General features: G+C 49.0%; 1 protein-coding gene across 1 annotated transcript in view; it reads left to right on the top strand.

Annotated features, from left to right (window-relative positions):
• Positions 1–18,800, top strand: part of epb41l4a (erythrocyte membrane protein band 4.1 like 4A) — a 31,735-nt gene extending 12,935 nt beyond the window's left edge. Inside the window, exons 4-24 of the mRNA XM_084693563.1 lie at positions 3,680–3,731; positions 4,133–4,211; positions 4,399–4,496; positions 4,611–4,731; positions 8,307–8,394; positions 8,605–8,693; positions 9,040–9,103; positions 10,266–10,357; positions 11,728–11,805; positions 12,414–12,529; positions 13,283–13,373; positions 13,685–13,768; positions 14,628–14,741; positions 15,155–15,202; positions 15,591–15,668; positions 16,211–16,330; positions 16,501–16,548; positions 16,653–16,721; positions 17,104–17,214; positions 17,399–17,477; positions 17,657–18,800. Of these exons, the coding sequence (XP_084549689.1) occupies positions 3,680–3,731; positions 4,133–4,211; positions 4,399–4,496; positions 4,611–4,731; positions 8,307–8,394; positions 8,605–8,693; positions 9,040–9,103; positions 10,266–10,357; positions 11,728–11,805; positions 12,414–12,529; positions 13,283–13,373; positions 13,685–13,768; positions 14,628–14,741; positions 15,155–15,202; positions 15,591–15,668; positions 16,211–16,330; positions 16,501–16,548; positions 16,653–16,721; positions 17,104–17,214; positions 17,399–17,477; positions 17,657–17,767 (1,830 nt within the window). The 3' untranslated portion in view covers positions 17,768–18,800. The remainder of the gene's footprint in view (positions 1–3,679; positions 3,732–4,132; positions 4,212–4,398; positions 4,497–4,610; positions 4,732–8,306; positions 8,395–8,604; positions 8,694–9,039; positions 9,104–10,265; positions 10,358–11,727; positions 11,806–12,413; positions 12,530–13,282; positions 13,374–13,684; positions 13,769–14,627; positions 14,742–15,154; positions 15,203–15,590; positions 15,669–16,210; positions 16,331–16,500; positions 16,549–16,652; positions 16,722–17,103; positions 17,215–17,398; positions 17,478–17,656) is intronic.
• Positions 18,801–19,703: the final 903 nt, after the last annotated feature.

Here is a 19,703-nt window from a genome sequence, read left to right as displayed (position 1 = left end):
GCAGAGGGGATGGAAATCGAGAGAAATGTAGGCGTCATGCAGAGAGCTATGGGAGTTTTTTTTTTTTTTACCCTCAATTTATTGGCGCAGTGGGAGTTTGGGTCCCCTTGAAAGTGCAGAGTGACATTAAAGTGAAGACCTTTTCCATCATGCATGGCTCTCTAGATATAGAGAAGTTGGACTAAGTTTCAAGCAAACTTCAAATCTTATTTCCAAAACATCTATAAAGAATGCGGTCCTAAAGACAGCCGTTTATTCATTTCCTGGCTTGGAACCGAAGAAGAACCCAACTCTAGCGATAGTACCACAGCACGAGGCCCTCTCTCCTCATAGAAGCAGCCCTATGGTCATCCACTGCCATTCCTTCACAAGGTGCCGGCGTTGCAGCAGAGCGGTGGAGTAACAGTGTTGAGCCCCGGGGCTCCAGCGCAGGGTGAGACAGAGTACAGGCCCACAAAAGAACACAATGATCTGACTCAGTCCCTCTCACCTCACACGCAAGGGCGGGATCCAGTTCTGTGCCCTCCGGTGGTTGTCTCCGGAGCTTTTTTGATTTATCTCCCGACCAGCCCAGGATGGAAGCACACCCGTGTGCTTGCGAGATGTCGGGGCCTATCGAACGCCACGTTTTGACGTGAAAGTGCCAGACTGCGGTGTCTCTCAGCCCTCGCCCGGACACGCACGCAATTTGAGCATATCTCAACGCCTCTGTGCGCTGAACGGGAGCGCGGGATTGGATTCGTGGATCGCGCGCCGCTGCCTTCTCCGGGGCCTCTTCCAGAGTGCGTCAGGTGTCCGCCTTACATCCGCACTGCCGGCGTTTACCACCGTGGCGTTGTGGGGAACCTCAAACAGACAACACGTTCCAGCCACACTGGAAGCGTCTGCCAGCTCGACGTCTAGGCACACTGGCGAGTCTCAGGAACCAGACTGATCCTCCTTTAAGGAAATGTCCTCCTGTATTTAGATGAAAACAGGCCCCAGGTGGGGTTTGCATCAATATTTATACAACCGGGAATGGATCCTTATAAACATACAGTGTTGGCAGCTCACCCTCCATCTGCTAGGTGAATATCAGGCCCAAGGGCGTCCTTGAATCAGACTCCATACGCGCACATTAACTTCCCTCGTGTCAGGAGTCGTAAATACAGCGACGCAGAGGAGCAGCTGGACACGCGCACGGCGTGCCGTCGAGGCTTCGGTGCGGAAAAGCTCATTTCATAAACCAGTCCTTTCGACATGACACAAATCCCATTTGTTTCTCGAAATTCCTGTTTTCGTGTATTCAGGGGTGTTTTTGTCCACGTGTGCGCGGTGCCTTCCCCCACTCCACCCCTGCGGACCCACGGCGGCCTTGAACTTGCTCGTCTTCTGTCGTGTCGTACGTGTGTCAATCACGCCAGTCGGGGTAGCTTCCGTTTCAAAGCGGTTCCACGCCCGGCCCCGCCCCACCTTGCAACTGCGGCTTTTTATTTATTTATCGTCTATCTTTTCATTTATTCATCTATTCTCTGGGGGCACCGCTCACTGCTGTAGGGCAAATACATAACTCTCGTACATGCTCTAATCCCTTGTATTTAGAGGCCTTGAGGCGTTCAATAAATCTGGCACTGGAACAGACAAACGGAGAGGCGGTGCAATTCCTCACAGCTTCTCAGCGGGTTGGACCTGACTCTCTCACACCTTCGCCATGTGATCCGTCTGCACGCACACAGATAAAGAATACGCGAGCATTTTGAAGAAACTTTTGGGTTTGTCTCGTTCTGAAGGTCTACGTCGCAATTATAGATATGTGGGAGCGCTTGTTTCCTCCCGGAAACCCACAGTGGAGTGATTGGTTATTCACGGGGAGTTATGATAGTGTTGAGGTGCGTGATTCAGGGATCTGTTTATCATACCGTTCACCTTCCACCGGGGCTTGCCAGACGTAGTGACGGGGTTTGCGGTCAACTCGGGTAGCCGACGGGGGTTCTCGAGAGAAAGTCCTCTGTCCTTCTCTGCTGTACATGGCACCGTGTCGGCCTGTGTTCTCTCTCACCTCTCGTTTGCATATATTAGCATGCGCTCGAACGCACCAGCTGCGGTAATGTGATTATTGCAAATTCGATAAGATTTACCAATTCAATTAACTTATTCTAATTCAGTCGCACACAGCCCTAATCACGTCCCCTGCTCACCGGCATCCGCTCGACTGCGTCTCTTTTCTTTTATCTTGTGTCCGTGTGGTGGGGTTTGTGATGTGTGCTGGTGTTTCGTGTGGGGTGGGTGTGGTTTTGGGGTGTGTGTGGTTTGGTGTGTTGAAGGGTTTTGGTGGGGACGATGGATCTATGAGGCTTCTGAGTCTAAAATAGGTTGGCATTGTTACTGCCAGTTCGTTACACTAATATCTATTCATCTGCATGCTCTCCAAAATAGCCCAGAATCAAAATATTCAGCTCAGAGACTCCTCCTCTGTGGAACGGCTTAGGATTTTCGGCAACATCTGCAAGAAATGCCCTCGACTTGTATGAGATGCATTTAAAATATGACTTGAAGGCTTTTTCAAGGGGTGCAGCGCTATTAATTTTATGGTGGAAAGGAAGCAGAATCTGATTTCACCCCACAGCCAAACGAGAGCAGATTCCTTCATTTGTCTTCCGAAGGAAAATGGAAGCGTGATGAAAAAGACACGTTAATGTTTGATGGATTGGGATGTTGGCTGTTTCTGGGAAGTCAACACTGTGTTAGTGTTGAGTTACTGAAAGAAAAGAACAGCTGAAAATGAAGAACAATATTCTGCAGTCAGTCTTTTTTTCCGTAAGGACAGCTCCCAGGAGAGCAGTGAGCACGTGATGAGCTCTGACAACAAAGATAAAGATAGCTAAATATAAATAGATGGCTAAAGATAGATAGGTAGACGGGGAAAGATAAGCGATAAGGAAAGAGATGGTTGAAGAATAGTTGTTATTAGATAAAGACAAGTGGTTCAGGTGGACAGAAATGTTATTTTTCATGCCACAGATAATCTAATAAATCTCAGAAAATCTTGGGATCAGCTTCATCACATCGCAGTGTGTAGGTTCTTCATTTTCATCCACAACAGTATCCTTATGGTGGTGATGCTTTTTCGTAGCTCCTTTTGAGACCAACTCTTTGTAACTCATGTTTTATTCAAAGAAACGGATGCCCTCTTTACTCAATTCTACATATAATGATTAATGTGTAAGAACATTGTGCAGAATGTCTTGTTTTCAAACGTTGATTCATTGGAAAGCTGACAGTCCAGCAAGATAGAGGATTCCTCACAGCCTTGCTGCCAGTAAGATAAACAAGCGGTTTGTGGAGTTTCTGTCAGGTAGGCAGCTCACTGTGACCTGCTCAAACCTGATGTTTTATTGGTGCAGATTTGAATGACTCGCACCCAGTTTTAACAAGACCGTTTTTTTGAAAAGTCGGTTGACTGTGCCTTTGTATTGTGCCAGGGCTTGCATGACTGAGCAGCTCCCTGAGTCCAACACACAGCACAGACTGTTCAGCCATGATTTGACTAAACAAACTGCACTGCTTTCTTCCAGCTAATTAGGGAGCTATCATGCTCAAAGGAGCCTAGTACAACTTGTTCCGTATTGTCTTTGATGTGCTGTTGGTAGGATGTGTCTCTTAAATGTCTACGGTCTGAACGTTCTGTCTGTTTTTACAGTATTGGCTCGACCCGTCGAAAACCCTCTCGGAACACAAAGATCTCATAACAAGTAAGAAAGTACTCTTTCCTCTTCGTTGAGTTCAGCTGCCGGCCTTGCCTGGTGACCTAGAAGCATCCGATGCTTCATGGAGAAGACACTGGAGGCAACAGACTCTCTGAATCACCCACTGTGCTGTCCGCTACAACCATGATTACCTTAATAACAGGCTGGCCACTCTGGCCTTTATTCTACTGAAACTTCCAGAACATTGTCAGGGGGGGCGACTCCTTTTCAGTCTCATGTGCCAACTTTATCAGCCCTGTTGACCTACTTATATTGGCTTTTACAGGTTCTGTTCAGTGTGTGTTTGTGTGTATATCAGTACTATTAGTGTGCTTGTGTGTGTCAGTACTATCAGTGTGTTTGTGTGTGTCAGTACAATCAGTACTTACTCTCTTGTGCTCTTCCAGCAGGGCCTCCATACACACTTTACTTTGGAGTCAAGTTTTATGCTGAGGATCCGTGTAAACTGAAAGAAGAAATAACAAGGCGAGTTATTCTTGGCACCACACCATTGATATTGTGAGATATTGACAACAGCGTTTGCCAGGTCCTTTTCGAGCTGTTTTTACCCTATCCTTGTCCCGCTGCCTTGTGACTTATGCTCGCGCCTTATCTGCAGAGCTAACAACTGTATTTCTAAATGATTTATGTGTGGGCGCATCCTTAACTGCAGGTACCAGTTCTTCCTGCAAGTGAAGCAGGATGTTTTGCAGGGCCGAGTTCCCTGTCCGCTCGACACCAGCGCCAAACTGGCAGCCCTGGCCATTCAGTGTGAGTGAAATGGCGGGAGCGAGGGCGATAAATGTGGTCCTGTAGCACTTGTACTGTAGTGGTACTCTATAAGGCTGCGTTCCCAACCTGTTCTTCTGTTCCACCTCCATCCAGCCGAGCTTGGAGATTTCGACCCGTACAAGCATGTGGCCGGTTACGTGTCGGAGTATCGCTTCGTTCCGGACCAGAAGGAGGACCTGGAGGACACTGTGGCACAGATCCACAAAACTGTAACGTAAGGAAGTGCCGCATTGCTTTGACGCGGAGTCCAATCTCTAACCTCTAATCCATGCTGGGGCAGATTACAGATTATGTGTGGTGATTTTCCGAGTCGTCCGGAAAAAAAAATCTCTTTCACTGTAATCTGCAATGGTGGTCTTTGTTGTCTCTTTTGTTAGGTATCTGGAAGTACTAGGTTTCGTAAGTGAACTGTAATGTCTTACAATGCCAAATTAACTCCGGCCTCCTGTTTGAATAGAACGGGCACTATACATCTGGGAATATCTCCTCCTCTCACCCAATATTCCCCACTGTCTCACATTAAAGTGGTCCATTACATTTTACATTTACATTTAGTCATTTAGCAGACGCCGTTATCCAGACTTAAAGTAAGTACAGGGGCAAGTTTGTCTTGCCCAAGGACACATCGTCTTTTGGCACGGCCGGGAATCGATCTGGCAACCTTCAGATTACTAGGCCGATTCCCTAACCGCTCAGCCATCTGACTCCCCCATTACCAGGGTAATCCCACGATTCCTTGTGTGAGGAGAACATTTCCCTGGGAGGGCCACTGGGAATAGTGCACTCTGGAATGTTGTTCGGTGATAGCAAGGATTCCTCCCTCTGGCACCGCGCCGTGCCTTTGTAATCGGAGCCCACGAGCACCAATGGTCTTGAAAGACCTCTGTCAGACAATTACAGGGCCGAACTGTGTTCAGTTTACTCACCTGCCTGGCATTCTGAACCAGGGGGAAGGAGGGGGGGGTGAAGGGGGGGGGTTGTTAGAGGAGGAGGGGGGGGGGAGGGTGTCGGAATTGTCACACGAGACAAATAACTCCCGGCCAGGCACGCGGCGAGAGCGAACGAGCGCATCCCCCTGGCTCTCTCTCCCTCCCTCGCGCGCCCGTCGTCCTCATCGACGCACACTCCGGAGTGACCGGGACCACGACCCCGTTAGCCCTGGTCGTGGATTATGGTCGCGGCGGCCACTCCAATTGGAACATACGCTCCCCACTCGCACAGCCTCATCCAAACAGGATGGAGGCTTAAACCTCCGTGTCTGAAGGCACGCACGCACCGCCGCCGCCGAGGGAATCACATCCTAATGGAAGTCAAACAGAGCCTCTGATAGCTTTGTTCAGATCCCCACGGTTTGATCCTCATCCTGGCGTCAGCCCGATTCCGCTCCGACTCACTAAACGGGGGCTTCGCACACAGCAGTCTAGAGGTCGCTATCAGGGTTCCGTGCTTTTCAGCTGTCTCTGGATCCCATTGGTGCGTTCCGTACGGTCGGTGACAGGGATGTGATTAGGGGATCGAATCCGAGCATGAAGGGCCTGCGATGCCGGCTCCTCCAGCTGATTACCCCCCCCCCCCTACCGCCCCACAAACTACCCAGTCCTTCACAGACACAACAGCCCCTCCCCAGACTCACACAGCTCGTGGGGGGGGGGGGGGGGGGGAGGTAGTGAGCAGCTCCTGTTGCAGCTGTTGGCCGCTCGAATGTGAGGCCAGCGGGCCGCGGGTCTTACCCAGCCCCGTGGGGACGAAGCCCAGGTCTGGCCTCCTCATTGAGCCTGAGGATGCGGTAAGTGTTCCAGGGGGGAGGGGGGCGAGGAGCGGCCCGGGCTGATTGGAGATCGGGCGGGGGGGCGGGGGGGATTCATTAGTGCCCCTCTGCTCTCCCTCCACTGTCTGGCTGACAGACGAGCGGAGAGAGGCTGTGATATTAGGACAGGGAAATAGAGGGATTACTGAGGGGGGGGGGTGGAGGAGGAGAGAGTGAGAGAGCGGGAGGGAGGAGAGTCGAAAAAAGGGCGAGGGAGTGACGGAGCACGAGGAGAGAGAGAGCGAGAGAGAGAGAGAGAGAGAGAGATGGGGAACAGAGAGACGGGAGAGAGAGAGAGAGATGGGGAACAGACAGAGGGGAGAAAGAGAGGGAGAGCGGGAAAGGGGAGCAGTCCTAGTTGTCTCCGGGGGCCTGTGGATGTCGTGCTGACTCTGTGATCCTCCACACAGTCACCCTCACACACACAGTCATTTCTGTTCCGATATATCTGCTCCCCGACAGGCTCTGTTTCCTAGTCTTGTCTCGCACATTCCCACAGGCAGGCTCCAGACCAAACGCATGGGATGTCAGATCGGCTACACCCATAAATAACCGTCCGGGCCCCCCCCGCTCCTCGCCCCGCTCCGTATTTATAACTGAGCGCGCCCATTCACTCCCCCCCCCCGCCTCGGCCCTGCTCTGCGGCCCATAAAAAGCGTCTGAGCGGAATCCATAATAGAATCATAAAGTAGCGAAGGATGAGGGTGTGTGTGTCTCTTCCGCGGGGCAGGGAAGGGAAGGAGTGGAGGGGGAGGGGAGCTTGCGGGTCGCACTTGAGAAGCCTGGAGGCGTCGGAAAGGGCTTTGGCGATGCTAACGCGTGATCGGCAGATCGATGAAACGGCCTGGGAGGAGAAGGCGATACCGTGGCAGATCGTAGCGGCCGTGCAGCGACAGCCCATTTCACACTCGGGCAATCAAACGCCTTCGCTTCACCTTTGTGTCTCTCTAACCCTTGATACCGTGTATGTAACAACCACATTCCTGGTTACTTGCATCACATGGTTGGCCTGGATTGATGACTGCTCTAATCCAGCCACTGCCAAGCAGAGGGAGTTGGCCCTATTGTCCCATACCTGCGGTGGTTACCTCAGACTGCATACTTTTGGCTTTTAAACACAGCCCTTCTCTGTTAATCACTGATGGTAAACCTTCAACCTAAACCGCAACCCCAGGTAAACATTACCCCGCCTGGAATTTGAAGAATTGGAATGTGAAGGGACGTAAAAAAAAACTGCGATGGATTGTTTTGCTATGTGTTCCTCAAGTCTACACCTGGACCATTTCTGAATATACTTTTATTTGGATATACAATGTGCCACTGCATCTGACTCAATAAGCTCCCACTTCTCTGAAACGTCTTCAGGAGGCCCCTGTTGTCTTTTATCTCCCCTTGAAGACTAGTGTGTGGCCATGCTCTGACCAGCTGAACATAATTAGCCCTCATGACCAAGGTCAGATGGGCTGCAATGTCAGAGTTACTGCCTATTAGATTGGGAGACTCTCAATAGCATGTTTCATGTGACATGTCATTGTCGTGACTGTGTCTATTGAGGTGAAGTTCAGGTTACTCAATTTACGAAAGTAAATGTCTGTCATGCCTAAGGTGTTTGTCCACCATTGTCGTTAGGTGTTCGTCATAACTATACAGCATGGTGCAGATTAAAGATTCCCTAAAAACAGAAATGATATTTTTCGATTACAACAACTGTTCAACGTGACAAGTCCATGTATTTAACAAGCGTATGCTTCGATAGTTTCTTGATCACCAGTACGTACCCCCATGTATCATGTATGTTACACAATTGCTTATCTACCCAACACCCATTCAGTTTGGATATCAACACTGTGCTGTACATCGACACAGCAGTGTGGTGCCCAGAATACGAGCAGATGTAAACCAGATCGAGTCCTCTGCATGTGGTGTTTCTGATGCACGGCGGACGCTCCTTCACTAATGACCCCCCGCGTCTTTGTGTTCAGGGGTCAGGTTCCCTCCGAGGCTGAAGTCAATTATTTAGGAATCGCCAAAACCCTGGAGATGTACGGCGTCGACCTTCACCCCGTGTTTGTAAGTAGACGCCGGAGCCTTGAGCGCCCGGGCGGCTCATTAGAGAAGCTCCCGGAACGTTCGGCATGAATCATGCAGCTGTGATTCCATTCTCCCCCTTCCGTTCTCCGTACCCTTCCTCCAGCATCACCCCGTCTGGGTGTTTGTGGCCTTTGCGGAGGTGGATATGCAGATCACGTGCTGTGAGGTATCTCTGGGTGTGTGTTACAGGGGGAGAGCCATTCCGAATACTTTCTCGGGTTGACACCTACTGGCGTTGTCGTGTACAAGAACAAAACTCAAGTCGGAAAGTATTTCTGGTGGGTATTTGTTTGACGTACGGTGAACTGGCTGAGTTGGCTAAATGCATACATTTATGCATTTAGCAGACGCTTTTATCCAAAGCGACTTCCAAGAGAGAGTTTTACAAAAGTGCATTTGGTCACTGATCATAACAATGAGATAGCCCCAAACATTGGGAGTAGCCAAACATGAAGCATACATTGTGAAAACCAAATAAATCCCAAAGGGAAGAACAATAAGAGCATGTAGTTAGACAAGTTATAATTAAACAGTATGTATATGCAGTAGATACAGTATTAAATCTTTGCTAAATGATATGTTGCTGTGTTTGATTTGATGTATACACTCACTGTACAATTTCAGGCCAAGAATCACGAAAGTACATTTCAAGGAAACGCAATTTGAGCTTCGAGTCGTCGGAAAAGATGTAAGTTGCTTTTGTTTCTTTGCACATCTTTAATTTGACCTACGGTAAACAAGGACTCATTTTAACATCAACCTTTCTTTGCTGCTCCTTTCTATGTTAACGTATTTTTAACGTATTCACGACGTACTTCATGTCGTGAGCGATCAGTGTGAATATCTGTCATCAGGGATGTGTGAATATTCGCAACCAGGTAGTTAGGACTGACTGAGTCAATAAAATGACTAAAGTTTATACGACATATTATAATAGCTTCTATCAAGTCACACTTAATTATCGGGCCGGCTAATTAAAACTGTCAAAGTCTCCCCAAGAACATCTGTAGACTTGAACTAGTGGTACTTTGTGGAATCTTAAAAAGGTCAAACTGTTTGATCTTGAAGCCTTTCGACATGCTCTGTGGGTCTAAGGGGAGATATGAAAGAAACATGAAAGTGCAAGGCTACGTGCCATGGGTGCAGTCTGGAAACAGACCATCTCTTCTCTGCACTTCCTCTGGCAAGTGAGGACAGCGAAAAAAATCGACTTGAGACGCGATTCAAACGCTCGGGTAGAACAGAAACTTTGGAGGACGGTTTGAAGGATGTTTTTTTTTTCTATGTTTGGATTTGCGGTGGCCAAACTTCCTCGGGCTCCACTCGTGTCGTGTTTCACCCGGAACTGCGGGTACAACGGGCCAACGGGAATTTCGAGACTGCGCCGCTTTGTTTGTTTTGTCAGCGATTGGCTTAGCTCAAACCCGAAACGGTCTCGTTAAAATAGCACGTCAGTGAAGCGGAGGGATACGGGCCATGCGGTGAGAGCCGCTGTTTGTCATCCACCTCCATCACACCCATCTCCTGGGAGTTGGAGGCACATGAACCGAATCCAATGGGCTACCTCCACTGTACGACGATAAAGTCTTTGGTCTTCTTATAGCTAATGACCCAGCACACCCTATCCAGAGAGGGGAAATGGCATATTAGACAGTACCTAATGGTCCACATAAAAGAGAGGCACATGTATTATTACGTTTGATAAAAGCGGAACGCAGTAGTCCACCACTAATGCCGCCTAAACGATCTAGCCTGCTGTTGTCGGGATAGTGATGACGCCTCTTTTATTCTTCTTCTTTGTTTTGAAAAGCGAAAATGCATGTTCTCTCTCTCCCTCTCCCTCCTCACAGTGCACAGAAACATCTTTCTTCTTTGAGGCTCCCAACAAGACGGCATGTAAACACTTGTGGAAGTGCTGCGTCGAACACCACACCTTCTTCAGGTAAGCAGCCAGGCTCTCAAAGCTCCTCAGAACGACATCCCAACTCGGTAAAAAAACCCCAGCTAACTCGACCCCATTCCCTGTCACGTCACAACACTGGCCAACAACAGCTCTGCCCTCCCTAAACCCTAACCCCGTCGGAGCTGAGTGAGAGCCTCGCGAATCTCCATTCCCTCCATGAACAGTAAAAAAAAAAAAGAGAGAGAGAAAAAAAGTGAAAAAAAAAATGACAGTCCCTAATGGAACCGCACAAGCCTCCCCTTCGGCGGCGACGTCTCTGGTGTGTGCCTAATCAGAGCAGAGCTTTACCCTGTACCGCCCTTGAGCCTGTCAGGCTGCAGGGACGCGGCGCTGGCTTCGACCCGCTAATCCGCGTGTGAACCCTCCGTGTGCCGGGGCTCCGAGCCACAGAGCAGAGCAGGAGAAGGCAGCTAAGACCGGCGGCTTGACAGGTTACCCACCCCTGGCTTAAGGCTTCTGCTGGGCACCAAGGAGGTGGTGGTGGGGGGGGGGGGGGGGGGAGGGGAGACAGCGCTGCTGAATAAGCAATGAGGTAGCAGGGATCGTGGGTAGACATCAACTATACCGGAGTCTTGCTTTAAAAGTAGGAGAAAAAAAGTGACATTGGCTATGTGGACTGTACGCTGCATGGCATGGCTTTCCGACAAACGGAATATAGGGCACTCTTCGATGAAGGAAATCTGAATTATTCAGCTGTTCTCTTCGTCCAGCTAACCATTCGACCCCTTTGGCCAGCAACAGAGGTCCACGGTCAGACACCTGGGAGACAGAGAGCTGTCAGAAATCTGCTAAGTTTGTCAGGTTGACCTTAATGAGCAGTCGGGCTTTTACAGTTGTGAGGTCGAGTGGTATGCTCAGTCAGGACATCTTCTCGGCACCCACGCGTATACACACTAAGCACACACACACTCATTAGAGAGTGCACTCAACTGACAACCAAGGTTCTCCCTCTCTCTCTCTCTCTCTCATTTTCTGAGCTTTGAATTTTAATCAGGATCGAAAAGCCCTCAGTGGTGTTTTGGCTGGAATTCTTGTTATTACGGTAAAGATCCCTACAAGAAAGTGGTTTGTCCAGGGGTGTTTGAACTATGGCTGCTGATCTTTCTCTCTAATAGAATCCAAACCTAAAGAAGTCAAATAGGGCTTTTCATCTTCAGGAAAAGCACGGTCGATGTGTTTCTGTTTTAGGAATGTGTCCTGTTCTGTTGAATAACTTCCCTTCACAGTACGGGGTTAGGCATTTTAGGCGATTTTTTTCACTCATAAAATAAGATAACTAACTAATCCAAGACTGTATTGAATAGGAAGTATCTTAGTGTCATGCTGCATATATTGTTTTGTTTTGGTAGAATGCCAGAAAATGACGCCAACACATTAACAAGAAAGCTCTCCAAGTTTGGTTCAATAGGATCAAAACACCGTTACAGGTGAGTAAATAATTGACCCACTCTCATACATTTATCACTATCATGCACCCAAATTTGACATGCTGAAATGTTTTCGAGCGCTTATTCACGGTGACGATGAAAATTGGGCATTTGTAGGCGCACGCTAAAAACCCGGGTTCATGAATAATGGAGTCTGTCGTAGACGAGAAGCTAAAGGAGGCTCTCATCACCACAGACACCGGGGAGAAGTGGAATGACTGAATAATTCAGGAATCCCACTCCTTCTGCCCTTTGTGATCCTACTGCCTTTTCATTGGGCTCTGGTGCTCTGCCACAGACGCGCCTAGTCATCAGATACTGGGTTATCATACACAGGAGATTGGATGTTCGTCTTAATCGTTACCTCACGAACCAGTAATCCCTGGTTTCGAGGAGGCTTCTGTCAGTGTAACTCGACGGGACTGGGCTAATGTCCCTCAGTCGAGTGAATGCTAATGTCCTTTAGTCTTTTCTAAAGTGCAGTGTTAGCGCCGCTTTGTCTTAGCCTCTGAAAGGTCAAGCGCAGATCACATCTCTCCCTCTCTCTCCCTCTCTCTCTGTGTTTTTGGGTCTCTCTCGCTCCTCCCTCCTCCCCTCCCTCTCCCCAGTGGAAAGACGGCCATGCAGATGGGGAGGGATGCGTCCATCACCCTTCCCCGGCCAGACCTACAGGTGGTCAGGACCCGCAGTAAGACCTACCCCAAGAGATCGGCACAGTCCACAGGTCAGAGCTGAACCAATCGCAGGTCTACCATCTACATACGCCACTTAGAACACTGGAGCGTTTCATGAAATGACATAACATTCACATTTATTGTATTTACAGTGGTATTTTTGATGTTTTATAGCATGTGGACTCCCAGTTAATTCTTGTGACTTTTGTGTATATATCACCTCTTGCCAAACTCCAACCCCAGCTTACCTTCACCTTATACCTAGCTGTGAAATAACTGAAAGTTACAGGCATGAAGCCAAGGAGTACATTTGGAATTCAAACCCTCCCAACCCAACCGCTTTCAATTTCAATATTAGATTCACTTGAGCAACTCTCAACGCTTATAATTGCATAACCAGCTTTACAGGCAGGTGTTGTAAGTGCGGTGAGGGCGTCATTACTGACAATGGTGTTAGTGAGGGCTTAGTGTTTTCCTCGAGTCTCAATGCCACTGCAAGCTCTTAAACTAAAAGTAAATGCTGCTTGTGCTATGCCTGAGTGCTAAAAACGCACTACTCCCCCCGCTACTTTTAGTCAAGAAACAAACACCCGTCTAGACACACACCGGCATGACGAACAGAGAGGACGGTAGAAAGCGTAAAAAGGAGAAAATCCAGAACAGAGAAGAACTAAGACACTTGAGAATGAACTCGGAAATGGGACGGCCCAGAAAGACACGGGCCTGCGTCACGTCCTCTATCCAACCCTGAGCGGTTTAATAGCGTAGTATTCAGTCTCGGAGACCCTCTGTTCCTCCTCTAGGTCTGAACAACGGCACGCAGTCCAACGCCAAGACGGAAAACGCCGAAAAAGAAGCGGCGCCGAAGTCCGCCGCCCCCTCTCCTGTGAAGAGGTACGCCGTCACACACGACACACGGTCACAGACGACGTTTCGAAGGACGATGCAGGGAAACGACTGAAATCCTCGCCTCATCGCCATCTTACGAGCATGACTGGGGGTCAGATGGCTGAGCGGTGAGGGAGTCGAGCTATTAACCAGAAGGTTGTTGGTTCGATTCCCGGCCGTGCCAAATGACGTTGTGTCCTTGGGCAAGGCACTTCACCCAACATGCCTCGGGGAGAACGTCCCTGTACTTACTGTAAGTCACTCTGGATAAGAGCGTCCGCTAAAATGACTCAATGTCACTGACTGTTCCCTCCCAGTTCCAAAGTGACCAAGGCGGAAAACAGCCCAGAGCACCAACAGGGGAAGCCCAGTGCACCATGGGATGAGAATGCACCCCAGAGGTACAGTGTTCCGTAATGACCAGTCTTATCTCTGTCATGTGACTAGCACTACTTCGCATACCTGATGCAGTGTCCTTTGATACCAGGATGTTTGATTCATGTGCCGTCTGTTGAGCGTGATCGAACACGAATCGGCTATGTGTGCGCGTGTTCAAGCTTCACACACGCAAAGCCGGCAGAGCGGAAAACACTCGTGTCGTGTAACATGTACGGTATCAGTGGAGGACGGTAGAGAGAAAGGGATTTCTGGGTTAAGCTGATTTTCTTTTGACCTCGATCATAAACAAAAGAGAAAAGCGAATCCAAGCCCCTCATTAGCAAGGCTAAACGTGGCCACCGCCACTGCACATCCCCGACTCGGTGATGAGGGCAGGGAGAGACTCCCGTGATGGCTTGTTTCCAAGCCACCGTGTCACCAGTTCACAGTGTTTACTCAGCAACAGCCTCGCACACAAATGGAGTTCAACTGCCTGGAAGAATGTATATTTCTGTGTGAATGGTGTTGAACCCAAGTTCTGTGTGATTGTAACGTGAACCAGATCCCATTTGACGTTTCCTATTTGCACGTCAACGTTTGTATCTGCATACAAATGTCGCTCTTGTCTGCGTGTGTGCTTGTTTGTTTGTGTGCGTGGCTGTGGCTGTAGATGTGCATGAGTAGTGACGTGTGTTATCATGCCTGTGGGGCCAAAAACCGCTACGCCAAGTCCTAGTGCTCCTGGCTTCTTTCTGTGTCTATAAGGCCACCCTCAAGGGATGAGGACAGAATATAAATGCTGAATATTTTTGTTCCGGAAGGATCCTCGTCTCCCTACCTCCTCGCGCTCACACCTCTTTCTCTCCCCCCCCCCTCCCCCAGTGGACTTTTCAACACGGCGAACGAGCGGACCAAGTCGCCCAAATTCCCCACGGCTCGCGGGCGCACCCCTTCGGGCGGAAGCGAGAACGAGACGTCCCAGTCGGCACGGCGCAGGTGGGTGGCCTGTCGCCTCCTCCTCCTCCCCACCACACAGTCCAGTCAGGGACGCGGAGCGCCGAGGTGTCTGTGAGGTGGAGACTAGTGCAGAGCCGCGAGAGGAGACCGCATAGAAGGAAGCAATTACAAATGAAAATGTTGCCTTCTAGTGGTCGTAACTGGAACTGACTCCATTCAGTGTTCCGGTGGCTTGTTTCGGGCGTGTTGCACAGATGTAGCACGCGTTCTCTTGCTTTGAGGTTGCTGTGTAGAGTGTGTGAGACAGACTGGGGCTTGGCTGGCGTGCGGAAGGAGTCTTTCGCGCGACACACTCTCACGGGCGGAAAAAGGCTTGGATTCTCTCGCTCTCAGACGAGAGCTAGTTGAGGTGGAATGTTTGACCTCAGCTCTCTTCTGATTTTACCCCTCAGGAAGGGCCAGGCCAATGAGGAGCCACAGACCAAACAACATCGACGACGGTAACTATGCAACTCCACCGGTTGTTGTCTCCCCCACCTCCCCAATCTGTGTGACTTGGCCAGCACGGAGGATGATTTGATCTCGGTTTTAAAGCAGCACCCGACCAACAGTATAACACGACTTGCTCACTTGCGCCCTCTGGCGGTTCATTTGTCATTTGTGACAAGTTCATAACTGACCAAGGGAATCACTGACTGCGTTGCGTACGGTTCCTGCTCTCTCACACACACACACACACACTTTTTCTCGCTTCTCTTTCTTATTTTCTTTCCATCTCTCTTTCTTTCTTGACTTCTCGTCTCTCTCTCTCTCCTCTTTTCTCCCTCTTTCTCTTTCACATACACAGCAACTTTTAACCCCCTTGCTTTTTCTACTCCTGCGCCTAAGGTCACGCTCCCGTGGCAACACAAGCAGTGGAAGTGAATCCGAAAATTCCACCCGAGAGCATCGTAAAAAGAGGAACCGGTGGGTGGTGATGCTGACTTACATTTAGTCATTTTACCAGACACTCTTATCCAGAGCGACTTACAGTAAGTACAGGGACATTCCCTGAGGCAAGTAGGGTGAAGTGCCTTGCCCAAGGACACAACATCATTTGGCACGGCCGGGAATCGAACTGGCAACCTTCTGGTTAATAGCTCGACTCCCTCACCGCTCAGCCACCTGACTCCCTCTCCCACTTACAGGAGCTTTACAAGACACTTACCACCATCACACAGTGGACTACTTTCCTAAATGTGGATTATCCCTGCCTGCCATTACTGTATTTATAAGGCCCATACACTTACTATACATGTAATCCCCCTCAGAATATACTGCGGATTAGGATTAGGAGTGTCAGTGCGAATGGTAGCATGTCCTTTTATTTTGTCATTTATAACAGTTTATAGTATTATTATCTTGTATTGATATTGCTTTCATGAGTCCTGGTTCATGGTATGCAGTACTCGGTCTGTAGGGGCTCACTGTAGGGACTCTGTATGCTTCATGACGACGTGCCTGTGTAGGTCTCGTCAGGAGAATGAGATGGTGGACTCGGGTCCGCAGTGGGAGGCGGTCCTCCGCCGTCAGAAGGAGCGGGCCCAGAACGACCCCGCCCACCGCCGCTCGCGACACCGCTCGCGATCGTAAGAGACCCCCCCCCCCCCGTCATCTCTTAAGCCCAAAAAGACTAATCCTAATCCCATGCGCTCAGACTAGGCTTATTTCTGATCAAAGAACAAACAAAAAAACAAAGAACCCAAATCAACCAATCAACGGCGAATATTCACACAGTATTTCTGGGTGGCTTTCTCAGGCGGAGTCCAGACGTCCAGGCCAAAGAACAGCTGTGGAAACACATCCAGTAAGATGACATACGCCATGACTGGGCGAAGAGATCTGGTACAGAGTTAGCTGTTCAAAAACAGGCCTCCGTTGGCACTTGTAACACAGTCTATATGTCTACAGGAAGGAGCTGGTTGATCCATCTGGCCTATCTGAAGAACAGCTGAAGGAGATACCCTACAAGAAAGTAGAGTAAGTAGCCATGGTCCTGGCATGCGTCTTCCATGTTATGGTTCATGTTTCATGGGTCATTCCTGCCCATGGCTCATGTTTCCTGGGTCATTCCTGCCCAACTCAATTAGATTGTATTAGTAGGAGCACGGTTTGTGTTATAAATCGGTTATTGATCATCATACGAGGTCTCTCCGCTTCCTACTCCATGGCTTCCTTCCCATCTTTATCTTGTATTCACACCCAAACAGAGGTGTGCATGGAAGAACAAATCCATTTTCAAATCCGCCCTCTGTGGGGTTGTGCGCCTTCCCAGCCTCTGAGACGGATCCTCGAACTGCCGTTCTATTGAAATTCCCGCGTGCGACGTCGTTTTGAAACAGTTCTCTCCCTGGTCCTTCAGAACCCAAGGGGATCCAATCAAAATCCGCCACTCCCACTCGCCGCGGAGCTTCCGGCAGTACCGGCGCTCCCAGTGTTCTGACGGGGAGAGATCGGTCCTCTCAGAGGTCAAGTAAGTCAAAGAGCTGATCTGGGGTCAGATCTGGTGTTTTTCCCCCACACGGGGAAAAAAACCTCATCATTGTCTTTCAGGGTTGTTCTATCCTATGTTGTTCAGTAATACATCATTGGCAATGTGTTGGAGTTAGTTTGTGGTTGTTGTCGAGTAATTTCTTCCCTGTTACTCTACTACCAAGCTCTCGGACAGACCTGGTTCCTCCTTTAGCCGTCACTCATAACGCTGGTGTTCCCGGATCAAGCTCCGCCCCTTCCCAGGTCAGTCTCGTCAACATCTCTCCCTCCCAACCCGTCAACATACAGATACGTTGCGCGCCAACACACACACAGATGACTGTACGCCACACTACAACCTTTCACAACACGTTTTCACGCCGTAAAAAATCAAATAAGCTCACGTCAAAGTAAGCCGCCACGTTCTCGGCCGTTTTTCCCAGAAGAAGCACGGCTCCAAAGACAAGCTGTCCGAGATCAGCGAGGTGGAGGTGAAGAGCAGCGTCAAGGTGGTGAAGACGAGCCAAGCTCCAAGGACCAAGACTGAGACGTGACCGGTGGACTGACCTCACGGAGGAGCGGCCTTCGCTCACCCAACGTGTCAAACATAAACCCCCGATGTTTTTGGAGGGAAAGAACTGAAGGCGAAATGCTATGGAACCTGTAGCATATACTGGTTAACCCAGTGCCCCCCCCCACCCCCCACCCCCTCCCCTCTGTGAAGTGCGGTGCCCCTGTGTGTTTGTATAATATGGTAGTGCGTAGACGACCTCGAAGAGGAAGACTTGGACACTGGATGTCTTGTCGTTCTGGCGACGAAGTGTCTTCACAACAAGATGACGCGGGAAGGCAGGCTCTGCCGGGTAGAGATGTAGCCTAAAGTGTACAGGGCCCAACGCAAAAGTTAGCCTAAAGTTGTTTACAACTGTTTTGTTTTTCTTCAGTCACCTGTTCACGCGCCTCATGCAGCGAGGGTCACCGTGTCTTAAAGATAAAAGTCTTCTGTTGTTTTCCGACATATGTTCACATGAAGGATAACGGTCCGTTTAGAGAACACAGGCACAGTGAGGACCGACGTCACGTCTCACAACAGGGTTCCCACCGTCTTGGAAAACGTGGAAAAGCCAGGGAATTTTTTAATCGGCGACGACCGAGCCTGGGGAAAAAGTCGCGAATGTCACTCTCAAATCATGGACATTTCGAAAACCCTACTTCCTTTTTACGCGTAGGACAATGATCTGTGGTAACGTGGGAACCCTCTCCTATGCACCCACCCCTCCCAAGTTGAGTTGGCCGTCTTGTCATTCAGTATTAAAGCTAAGGATTTGGGCTGAAGCTCATCTCTGAGTGGACACTGGGTTCAATAGTTGTTGTCAGGTGTTTACTGTATGTGTAATCTCTCTACTGTAGGAAATGTTGCTGCTGGAACCCAACTTTTTTTTTTGCACATAAATACTGTTATGGTCTCTTTGTCTTTCTCTGCAGTTTAAGAAGAAATTATAGATACTCTAGCTAACACTGTATGGTAAATAAACTGGAATTTCAATTATTGTCAATAAATGCATTCAATATGTCTTAAATGTTCAAGTGGGATTGGATCGTTTTTTTTTTTTATTCTGCACTTCATGGATGTAGTTGCTTTCTTATGCACCGACTAAACCACCAGAGGGCAACCAAATGCTATTTTTGTCTACACTCTATAAAAAACAAGTTTTGTGACTGGCATTTCCCAAAAAATTGAAAAATAAGTATCTCAAAAACACATTTACTTTTGATTATTAATTCTGCCCTGTAAGGGTGGAGTATTGAAGTGCCTGTGCATACGTGTGGGAATTTAAGTGAAACCACATGTATCCCCAAATGAAGTTGAGCAATGGTTTTATATTTCAGTTCACTGTGTGTTGAAGGAAGGTTATCGATCATATGCTCATGTGTTGCCGAGTCACAAACAGCTGAGTCAAGAAAAACGGAACTGAAGGATCCTTGAGATCTTCGAGTTCATCTCTCCACAGAACATCTGCCGTCACACCAGCTGGCAACATCTATGACGCCTTTCATTACTTTTCTAAAAGTTTGTCGCTGAGCAAAACAAATAAAGTTGGTGATACCATGCAGAGAGCAATACACATCGTATCTATTGTTGATATCAGTTTCCTGATATCAACCAAACCCCCAAATGAATACAGTCGATCGTATGATGGGATGAATGCCAACATCAATAGTGATACTTCCATGTTGAGGCTAGACAAATAATTGTGGGAAATGAAACGAGTAAAAGATTTCTCAAGAGGATGCAGTGACGAGCAGCTGTTGGTCCTCTGGTCATGTCTTGACTCTAGCTGCACGTTCAGATTCGACCAGATGTATGAGTGTGCATAAAAGCTGGGTTTCCCACCACACATCTGCACTGGAGCGAGTCTAGATGTTAACATGTTATGGCAGCATACCAGCACACGGCGCCAAATGCACTCAGTCACCTCTCTCACAGAG

The sequence above is a fragment of the Hypomesus nipponensis genome, chromosome 27 (genome assembly GCF_054491055.1).
Source record: "Hypomesus nipponensis isolate SF chromosome 27, ASM5449105v1, whole genome shotgun sequence".
NCBI lineage: Eukaryota > Metazoa > Chordata > Actinopteri > Osmeriformes > Osmeridae > Hypomesus > Hypomesus nipponensis.
The sequence above is the reverse complement of the archived record's forward strand: the minus strand, read 5'-3'. Positions and strand labels throughout refer to the sequence as shown.